This window comes from Terrapene carolina, unplaced genomic scaffold (assembly GCF_002925995.2).
Source record: "Terrapene carolina triunguis isolate 2854851 unplaced genomic scaffold, T_m_triunguis-2.0 Scaffold69, whole genome shotgun sequence".
Classification (NCBI taxonomy): Eukaryota; Metazoa; Chordata; order Testudines; family Emydidae; genus Terrapene; species Terrapene triunguis.
In genome coordinates, this window is record NW_020664420.1 from 49,150,100 (window position 1) to 49,159,259 (window position 9,160).

The window sequence follows — 9,160 nt, forward strand, 5'->3', positions numbered from 1 at the left end:
AGGTACTGGAATAGGCTTCAAGGGAGGTTGTGAAATCACTGTCATTACAGGATTTTAAGAACAGGTTAGACAAACACCTTAGATATATACCGTACTTGGTCCTGCCTCAGTGTGCTTGGCTGGACTGGGTGACTGCAATCCCTTCCAGCCCTATATTTCTATGATTCTAATACATATGGAAATTATAACTGGATACTATTATGATATAACACTTTTATTATGAGTATCCATGGCAAAATAAGATGCAATACAGTTTTATCTAGAAAAGAGCCAACATCAGTAAAGTTTTGATAGAAGACAAACCAAGTTTAATATTTTCTGTAAAACCTCCACAATATTGAAAACAACAAACTTAATTAACACAGACAGTGCTTCAGACTTTTTACAAACAATTCTAAACACCCCAAATTTTGCTATACTTAAACTTAACCGATTTTAAATATATTTAATCAAAGTAATGTGAAAGGGACACTGTCAAACTCTTAAGATCAAAATCTGACAATTAAAAAAAATAATCAGAGAGGAAGGCCTCCAGATGTTTTATAGAGAGGATATTACTTGCCTAACAAGTTATTTCTTATAATATAAAAATAGTTGCTATTTTAAGATCCACAAAACTATGATTTTCTGTGTATCTGGAGCAGCAGTATACTATTAAACACCATTCCAAGACTGTATTTATACTGGGTCCACTACTGATTTAGGCAAAAATTAATGGAGGAAGAAATCTGACAATTACTGATATTATTGATAATTACTGCTCTTTGACACTGGCAAAACACCCAGTGAAGTCAAGGACTCTGTAGTATGAAATAGTTGATGCTGGAGCACAAATTCTGTGATTAAACAGTACAAAACATCCTTTCTTAGCAGTTACTGAATCATGGAGTCCTGTTCCAACAGCTGCTGCAAGTCACCCAGACAATTCAATGTAAACCCAACCTTCTTTGGTAGCTACAGTATGCTTCCTCAGACATTTTGAATTTTCTGCTTCCCACAACAGTTCTCCAACTGCCAGCCTGCCTGCTTTCCAGAATAATGCTCATTGCAGTCTAAATATATGTGGATAAGAGAAAATGTCAGTCAACTGAAAAGAAGAGAGGCCATGATCTGAAGTTTATTTTGTGGCCCTTCACTAAGTGACTGACTTTTCAGGCCCACTTTTTTTGCCTTTCTTCTCTGGTATTAAAGAAAAGTAGCAACTGAGTTAAATACCTTCATTTCTGAGGTTAATTCAGGAAGAACTATCATCCACAGTAAACATTCCTTCACATAAAGGAATATAGATTTCTTCCTCAAACACCCCCACCGCCCCAAAAAAAACCCAGAACATATAATTGCTAACCTGTCCTCTGACTAGCCACAGTCTAGTGGATCTGTCCTGCCCACTTACAGTTTTGCTCCAGCTTACATTAAATAGGCACTGTTAAAATCTAAATAAATGTGTCATGCCTTTATTAAACTCTTTGCAGTGCTGCTTTTGGTGAAGAATATATGAAGTAAACAGCCACAAGAGGAGAGATGATTTACGTAAGATCTTCACTTCCATAACTTCTGGGAAAGAGTGCTTATTAATTTGTGATTAGTTTCCATAGCAGACCATTCTTTCTCCCAAAATTTATGTTACGTCGGAAAGGCCATAGATAATTTTCTTCTGAATAGAGCCCAAAATATAATTTGGTATGATCACATAAAACCATCTCTTCGTATAAAGTCAATTGCAAACAAAGAAGTAGGTTAATTTTTAAACTCCACTTAAACATAGTGGATAAAATAAATTTGCTAAACTGGAAAAACAAAATTTGAAAACAAAACTCTGTCAAACTTGTTAGGAAGGTAAAATATATATATATATATATATATATATATATATATATATATATATATATATAAATAATCAGACAGTGTCCATTTAAATTGTTAAATAATTATGCACATATAAACTAACTTGTTTAACATCATTTAAAATAACACTTCAATTTTAATGAAGAAATGATTATATGTCTTAGCAATTTTCATGGATGCATTTAATCTGTTTTAGGAACAACAGAGACTCAAATGCAATGCACTTTTACTTCAAAAAGCAACAATATGTACTGAAATACTTTATAAACAAATAGTAAACAGTTCAAGTTACATTCACTTAAAAGTAATAAACAATGTACTGGACGTTGAATTCAGTACTTATAATAGGACAATGGAATGTTACAGCTATCTTTTCAAATATAGCAGTAACAGCTACATTACATTTCAGCCATTTTAAAAATACACTTTAAACACAAATTGAGCCTTTAACCTAACACCACATAAAAACAGTTAAGTTTCAGGCATAAATGTCAAACATTTCATTTTGGCATATCATACATATCCATCAGAATAATATCAAAAATAAAACATATTTCAAACCGCAGTCTAATGGCATTCATAAATCATGTGCCAACATGCCTTGAAAAACAGAAAGAAAAGATAGATAGTAGCTTTTGCATAGCTATAGCTGAAGTTAATTTTATAAAATAAAAAAGCAAGCAAAAATAAGAATCTTTGACTCATTCATTATCAGTCTGCCTTTTCTTTAATAACACACACTGCTTTTGTTTGCTTTCTTTCAACACTAGCTCACAAGCCATTTGGTTTCACAATAGCTGATATTAACAAAATGAACCGACACTAAGAAGTGACTCTAGAATTTGTCACATGAAGAGCTAAACTTGCAATGGACCTCATGGCACAGGTAGAAACTTTGTGACAAACTCCAGCTTTTGAAATGTAGTTGGAAGCTAAACGATACAGCCTTTCAGCTCCAAAGGTGTTAAAATGCCCTGGAAGCACCTTCTCCACAAGACCTCTGTCCACTAATTCTATAAGACGCTCACAACTTGTGACGTAATCACTTATCTTGCTGTAGGGAAGCCAGTCAATCATCGATCCATCATAAACAACATCTCCGCTGAACAATATCTTCTGATCTCTGTCGTGTAAGCAAATACTTCCTCTTGAATGACCAGGCATATGCATGACAGTCAGTTGTCGGTCACCAAGGTTGATCACGTCCCCTACAGATGTAAATATATTAAGGGAAAATATATGCATTTATTATGCATTGTAAGCCAAAACCAAAGTGTATACAGAGATCTATGCAGTAAGCAAATTATATATCCTCTAAAAAGACCAAACATTGGAAAGAAAATGTGGAATGAGGCTTAATTTTTAATCAGGTGATCTGAACTATGAAGAAATTTGGGCAGAAAGAAACATACATTCTAAAAATCTACTGATTTCCCAACTTCGGTTTCTCCTGCATTTTTAATACCGAGGATGTTATGGTCTTTCAAAATTTATTGTTATTTAGCTATCTCTCTGGACTCCAACACAGTTATTTTGAGATCTGCAGTGACAGAACAATGTACATGATTACAATGGAAGCAAAATTGGCTCCCAAATATACTACTTTTCAGAATACCAGTATTGACTAAGATATGCGAAATTAAAGGAAAGTTGGAGTAGTCATATTTTAGTTCATATTCAAAACAGATTTTTAAGAACTGTTTCACTATCACCATAGCTATGAATGTTTTTTCAGCGAAATAGCCATTGCATTGATAGTTTCAGCAGAAGCTCAGGTTGATGATGTAGAACAGGTCAGACAGTATAGCTAATTCAGCATTTGAACACTGATTTTCTATTCATTTTTTTTAAAAATCTCTAGTTAATTTAAAAGAAGTGGTTAAAAGTAAGATTTACAACTTCAAAGCCTAGACTATGAGAGCAGGGACAGACATGACTTACTTCAACAAATACCTCCATAAAAGCTGCTGATTAAAGAGTGATATTAACTAATTCTAAAGGAAATTCCATCATCTTCCACAACCTAAAGGATGGCAAGCATGATACAGGACCTTCGTAATGACAGTGGTGAAGCTAATTTAAAATAAGAAGGATGTTTAACATGCCATCATGCACGAGGTAGTCCAAAGACTAAGGAGAAATTACAAAACATCTAGTCCTAGCCAGGGAATCGACGAACCAGTTCATACCAGTATTTTTACTTGAACTAGAACCAAACCTGAACCATGAATTTGTCCTACCTACTGAACCTGAACTTTAAAATAATTATTTGGGTTTCTGGTTAAAATAAAGGTTTCATATTTTTTTTAGGCTTAATATTTAAAAAACTCCTGTGATCTTACTTTATAAAACAAGACAACAAGATAACAAATAGGCATACCTGAAGGCATGCCTCAGTATAACAAGACGAGAATGAGGCCTACAAGAGTGGGAAAGAAGATGAGAAGCTTAGGAACTGCTTGCACAACACATGTGGAAGCAGTGGATCCAGAGAACGATAGAAGGTCCATCTCTGATACTTCCCACTGGGGAGAGAAGATGTGGAATGCACCCTGGTCCCAGAAGTTAACAATACCTTTTTCCTTGCACTTGAAGAGAGTTAATGGCTACCCAACCCTTCTCCCCCTTAGCCAGGCCTCCTCCCACCCATCCACAACATTGGGGCAGCTCACCCTCCAGTTGCACAACTTGAGGCAGGGCCAATACCCCAAACTTATCCTTTCACTGAAAAGATCCAATATGGACGGGCAAATATTAGAAGATATTATTTTAGTTCTCTCAAACAAATTGTTCATAAAAAAAACTGTTTAGTTGACAACGCAGAACCACTAGGAAAACGCATGTAAAGTTAAAGTTAAAAAATAAATAAATGGTCAAAATTCAAAAGAGTTTCCATTTTAAGTTTGAACTCTTTTTTAAATTTATTTCCACTGAAACTAAAATTTTATTTGAACTGGCTCAAACCAGTAATTGAACCGTTATTTTTGTTTGGTGGCTTGAACTGGAACAAAACCCAGTTCCTGGGCCAGTAGTCGCCATGCTCTGGCAATTCATCTCTGAAGGCAGCATAGAAGTAAGGGTGGCAATACCGTGACACCCTTACAATAACCAGATTTCCTGGGGGAGACTAGATTTCCATGGCCATGAATTTGGTAGGGCCCTACTTATCACTGCTGCTATGCCAGGCCAAAGGTTTGAGATCTCACCAATATCACAACATTAAAACTCAAAGCAGATTTGACTACCCGGTGCATAGCATAGGGAAACAGTATTGTCTCTACGTGAAAATTTGCTACCCAGTTAGTTAGTTTCAAGTTATTTGGGGGGCTGTTGGTGTTAGCCAAACTCCCTTTTGAGGATATGTATGGAAGGCCTAGATAATAGTTTAATAGCATGAACACTGATAATTTTATATAGAAGATACAGAATAGCCAAAGTGGTGAACCAGATGATAGTGGCAATGAGGAAGTTGGAGCTGTGAAGTGCTCCAATGGGCTTCCCAGACCCAAAATAACATCATAGTAGAAAGAAAATTGAAAGAAGAGGCTAAAGAAATGGACAGCATGTAACAGCCCGAATTCAAAGAGGAGGAAAGCACTTGCAGAATTAAGGCGCAATCATCAGACTGGCTTGAAGAAAATGAAGTACACCAGGAGTGTAGGAACAAAAAATGCAAGGATAAAACAAAGACAATTTAGGCTAAAAATCAGTGAAATTTTAGACAGGATGAACAAATTAAAGTGGCATTAGTAGTCTGAGAGATTACATATGACTAATTTCAGAGTAGCAGCCGTGTTAGTCTGTATCCGCAAAAAGAACAGGAGTATTTGTGGCATCTTAGAGACTAACATTTATTTGAGCATAAGCTTTCGTGGGCTACAGCCCACTTCTTCGGATGCATGGAAAAAACTAAACTCAATTAATTGTTAGGGCTGATAAATTACATAGGTCACAAAATGCAGAGCTAAAGCGTCTAACAATGTTAACTCTGCCTTGTTGCTTACCTTGTATATTATGGTATACATTTGTTATCTAACAACGGTGCTATTTTACACATACAAACATCAATACAAAGTACTACATACATGCAAAATGGCTAAATTGATGCTGTTTCAGAAAAATCAGAGTTAAAACATTGCAGCAGTTGGAAACCTTAAGTGTAGACCTACCCTGAGACTCTGAACTGGTAAGACCCTTAATTTGCCTCACTATACTCTCGTATCTGTATAGAGTGTAATAAACTTTGCAGAGTGCTTCTGATGTTTTGTTTGTTTGTTTTAAGTCTGCAATCCAGTTCTTGTAAATCAACAAACACAACTCTTCATAAGGCACAAAATCAGCATGGAGGTTATCACAAACAGTTCTAGGGCCAAGGAGTTCAAATAATCCAAATACCATGGAATTGGTTTCTTAAAAAGAGAATGGTACCTATTAATATTAAAACTAAAATCATTCAAATAGAGGGAGAAGAGAAGTGTTCACATTTTAACAACAATTTCAGACAAGATAAGGAAAAACAGTTGAAACTGAATAATTTATACTAAGTGGGATTATAAATAGGTATAGAATAAGAAAAGGCTAGACAGTCTGGTCAACAGGTGATTACACAGCTAAGGGTATGTCTACACTACGGGATTAATCCGAATTTATATAATTCGAATTTGTAAAACAGATTGTATAAAGTTGAATGTATGCAACCACACTAAGCACATTAATTTGGCGGTGTGCGTCCATGTACCGGGGCTAGCGTCGATTTCTGGAGCGTTGCACTGTGGGTAGCTATCCCATAGCTATCCCATAGTTCCCGCAGTCTCCTCCGCCCATTGGAATTCTGGGTTGAGATCCCAATGCCTGTTGGGGCCAAAAACATTGTCGCGGGTGGTTCTGGGTATATCCTCCCCCCTCTCCAGGAAGCAACAGCAGACAACCGTTTCGCGCCTTTTTCCTGGGTGAACAGTGCAGACGCCATACCACGGCAAGCATGGAGCCCGCTCAGCTCAAGACAGCAGTCATGAACATTGTAAATACCTCGCGCCTTATTGTGCAGTTTATGCTGAACAAGAACCTGGAAAACCAGGTGGCGAGGAGCAGGCTACGGCAGCGCGGCGGCGAGAGTGATGAGGATATGGACATGGAATTCTGTCGAACCGCGGGACCCGGTGCTTTGGAGATCATGCTGTTAATGGGGCAGGTTATAGCCGTGGAACGCCGATTCTGGGCCCGGGAAACAAGCACAGACTGGTGGGACCGCATAGTGTTGCAGGTGTGGGACGATTCCCAGTGGCTGCGAAACTTTCGCATGCGTAAGGGCACTTTCTTGGAACTTTGTGACTTGCTTTCCCCTGCCCTGAAGCGCCAGAATACCAAGATGAGAGCAGCCCTCACAGTTGAGAAGCGAGTGGCAATAGCCCTGTGGAAGCTTGCAACGCCAGACAGCTACCGGTCAGTCGGGAATCAATTTGGAGTGGGCAAATCTACTGTGGGGGCTGCTGTGATGCAAGTAGCCAAAGCAATCGCTGAGGTGCTGCTACGAAAGCTAGTGACTCTGGGAGATGTGCAGGTCATAGTGGATGGCTTTGCTGCAATGGGATTCCCTAACTGTGATGGGGCGATAGATGGAACCCACATCCCTATCTTGGCACCGGAGCACCAGGGTACCCAGTACATAAACCGCAAGGGGTACTTTTCAATGGTGCTGCAAGCACTTGTGGATCACAAGGGACGTTTCACCAACATCAACGTGGGCTGGCCGGGAAGGGTTCATGATGCTCGCGTCTTCAGGAACACTACTCTGTTTAAAGGGCTGCAGCAAGGGACTTACTTCCCGGACCAGAAAATAACCGTTGGGGATGTTGAAATGCCAATAGTTATTCTTGGAGACCCAGCCTACCCCTTAATGCCATGGCTCATGAAGCCATACACAGGCAGCCTGGACAGGAGTCAGGAGCTGTTCAACTACAGGCTGAGCAAGTGCAGAATGGTGGTAGAATGTGCATTTGGCTGTTTAAAAGGTCGCTGGTGATCGCTACTGACTCGCTCTGACCTCAGAGAAAGAAATCTCCCCATTGCTATTTCTGCTTGCTGTGTGCTCCACAGTCTCTGTGAAAGTAAGGGGGAGACCTTTATGGCAGGGTGGGAGGCTGAGGCAAATCACCTGGCTGCTGATAATACGCAGCCAGACACCAGGGCGATTAGAAGAGCACACCAGGAAGCGCTGTGCATCAGAAAAGCTTTGAAAACCAGTTTCATGACTGGCCAGGCTACAGTGTGAAATTTCTGTTTGTTTCTCCCTTCATGAAAACCCGCCCCCTTTATTGACTCATTCATTCTCTGTAAGGAACCCACCCTCCCCGTTCCCCCAGCTTTCTTTCAAAGGAAATAAAGTCACTATCGTTTAAAAATCATGTATTCTTTATTAAGTGATTATAAACATAGGGAGAGAACCAAGAAGGTAATCTGGGTGAGGTTTGGGAGGAGGATAGGAGGGAAGTAAAAGGCCACTGAACAAATTCAATATAATGACAGCCTTTTGGTTGGGCTGTCCACTGGGGTGGAGTGGGAGGGTGCACGGAGCCTCCCCCTCTCCCCCCCCGGGTTCTTACACGTCTGGGTGAGGAGGATATGGAACATGGTGAGCGGGGAGGGAGGTTATACAGCGGCTGCAGCGGCACTCTGTCATCCTGCTGCCATTCCTGAAGCTCCACCAGACGCCGGAGCATGTCCGTTTGCTCACGCAGCAGCCCCAGCGTTGCAGCCTGCCACCTCTCATCTCGAGCGTCCCTCATGACCTCACGTTCACTGGCATCTTTCCTAAATTTAGATACAGTGTCCTTCCACTCATTCAAATGAGCTCTTTCATTGCGGGTGCATTCCATTATTTCCGTGAACATGTCGTCTCGCGTCCTCTTTCTACGCCGCCTTATCTGAGATAGCCTTCGGGATGGAGGAGGGAGGCTTGAAAAATTTGCAGCTGCTGGAGGGAGGGTTGAAAAAAAGGAGAGAAGTTTTTAAAATGATACATTTTACAGAACAATGCTTATACTCTTTCATGGTGAAAAACACTATTCACATTACATAGCACATGTGATTTCAGTACAAGGTCGCATTTTCCATCTTAATATTGAGTGCCTGTGGCTTTGGTGTTAGAGATCACAGACGCAGGTCCGGGCAACAGAATTCAGCTTGCAGGCAGCCATGGTAAGCCATTGTCTTTCGGCTTCTGCGCCCTCCTTTCCCACATACCAAGCAAAGCCTGTTGACTGCTGCGGTTTTCCTGTTAACCTTCAGCAGCAGAAAACAAACTAACCCCCCCCCC

At 39.9% G+C, this 9,160-nt stretch overlaps 1 protein-coding gene across 1 annotated transcript in view; it reads right to left on the minus strand.

Moving 5' to 3' along the window:
- Positions 1-1,896: 1,896 nt before the first annotated feature.
- The window catches only part of MBLAC2 (metallo-beta-lactamase domain containing 2), a 12,093-nt gene continuing 4,829 nt past the window's right edge, over positions 1,897-9,160 (minus strand). Inside the window, exon 2 of the mRNA XM_024207050.2 lies at positions 1,897-3,053. Coding sequence (XP_024062818.1) covers positions 2,668-3,053 — 386 coding nt within the window. The 3' untranslated portion in view covers positions 1,897-2,667. The remainder of the gene's footprint in view (positions 3,054-9,160) is intronic.